The sequence below is a fragment of the Aplysia californica genome, unplaced genomic scaffold (genome assembly GCF_000002075.1).
Source record: "Aplysia californica isolate F4 #8 unplaced genomic scaffold, AplCal3.0 scaffold00027, whole genome shotgun sequence".
In the NCBI taxonomy this organism is placed as follows: domain Eukaryota; kingdom Metazoa; phylum Mollusca; class Gastropoda; order Aplysiida; family Aplysiidae; genus Aplysia; species Aplysia californica.
Window position 1 is genome coordinate 2,141,958 of NW_004797297.1, and position 1,855 is coordinate 2,143,812.

Consider the following 1,855-nt stretch of genomic DNA (forward strand, 5'->3'; position numbering starts at 1 on the left):
GGGGGGGGTGATTAAAAGCAAAGGCCCGGAATGGTGCTGGTTAGTTCTCTTTAGGTGGGAAAAAAGCCCCAATAACAGCAGAATAATTTCACAATAATTATGCTTTGCCAATCGGATATAACATATGTTGGCCTATTTTTTTCAGGAAATTTGTTACTGTAGCTGTCTTGAAAGTTTTTCTTGTTTTTTGTTTGTAGTTGCAGTTGGGTAGTAATGTGTTTGAAATCGTACTGCCCCGTCCGTTGCCCATCCGCCCGCCCCGTACAATCTAGTGTAAAAACTTTGATCTATAGATTGAGATCGTTTGAAAATGCCACACTACATCAACGGATTAGAACAGGGCATCGTTGAAGACCGTAGAGTTGGCGCTGTCGGAACTAGTCGTTTACTGCACGGTTACACGTGCGTGTGTAACATTTCTGACGTCCTGGCTGCCTTTTATGCCGGTGTCTGTGCTGTGAGTGGCGTCATCAATAATGCAGTGTGGAGGATTCCCCCGTGATTGGTCCCTTGGGTGCTGCTCTGACCCAGAAGGTCAAAGTGGGGAGAGCAACTGGGCCGTTAATTATTTATGTCCCTGTAGGCCTCATCTGCTTACTGGCCTGTGTATTGTAATGGTGAGGCTGTCGGCCTTCACATGAAAGATGTGTGTTCGATTCCCACTTTGGGAACTTGATTTTATTGAGTGTGTTGGGTTTGTTCTCGTGGGATGATATATCCCACTTAACGAGGATAGGCCTTGATCGACAGTCTTTTATTCCTTGTCCAGTTGACACATGGGTAATGAGCATAATATGTATGCATAGCTGAAAGCCTCTTAGAAATCTTTGTTTGGAACGTTCTGTGAGTTTGATTCCGATAAAAACCACTGTCCAAGGATAACTTTTATACCCATTATGGGTGCTCTGAGATACTTGCATCAGTGACTGTATGGTATGGTTTATTCCCTGACAAGACAATGATATACATATTTTATATCATTTTGAATCAGAGTGATGGGTTTATACCTACCTAAATGCAAAGGGTTCTTGCATTTTGGTCACTTTGAATGACTTCACCCACACCTGAAAAAGGGTAATTGTTAGACTAAGCTTACATTAAAGCTGTTTGCTGTACCCGGTTTTTCGTCCACAAGACTAAAGATTTTACAATCATTATTGACCGTCTCTCCCGTTTTTGTTTCTATTTCACAGAACTACTGTGGTGGCAATTGGAGCCTTTCTGGAAGCCTTTCAAAAGGTGGCGGATATGGCTACTAGCTCTAAAGGTAAGTCAGTCATAACCTGTTTGTGTGTGTGTGTTTGTATGTATATGTGTGTGTGTGTGTGTGTGTGTGTGTGTGTGTGTTTGTATGTATATGTGTGTGTGTGTGATGGTCATGCTATACGTGAACAGTTTGTGGTCAGTGAAGCCAACTAGTCATGGCTGTATTGTCAACATACAGTCTCACTTGATAGTCTTTAACCCCAAAGGGCTCCTGAAGATGGTAACATCTAGTTTGAACGAAGTATACTTGCTGGTACAAAATGGGGAAATATTTGTCGTTCCTCCATGAACAATGTGTTTGCAAGTCTGTGCACGTGAAATATACTGTCCACCAAGAGAAAATTCAACCTGTCTTATATAACGGACAAATGCACTCGAACATCTATGCTTAGATGTAATGGCTTTTCTTGTGTGTAATGGTCTCTGTCGCCTCTTTTTCCTGGTCTCTGTCGCCTCTTTTTCCTGGTCTCTGTCGCCTCTTTTTCCTGGTCTCTGTCGCCTCTTTTTCCTTTAACTTTGCCAAGGGTCCCGAATTCAAAATGTAAATAACCCTATATTGTATATCTTGAGAGGGTGTAAAAGTGCATTA

General features: G+C 42.2%; 1 protein-coding gene across 1 annotated transcript in view; it reads left to right on the forward strand.

Annotated features, from left to right (window-relative positions):
• LOC101860626 (protein MTSS 2) overlaps positions 1 to 1,855 on the forward strand; it is a gene marked incomplete in the record, with an annotated part of 117,976 nt that overhangs the window by 6,545 nt on the left and 109,576 nt on the right. Inside the window, 1 exon segment of the mRNA XM_035973469.1 lies at positions 1,194 to 1,267. Within this exon segment, the coding sequence (XP_035829362.1) occupies positions 1,194 to 1,267 (74 nt within the window).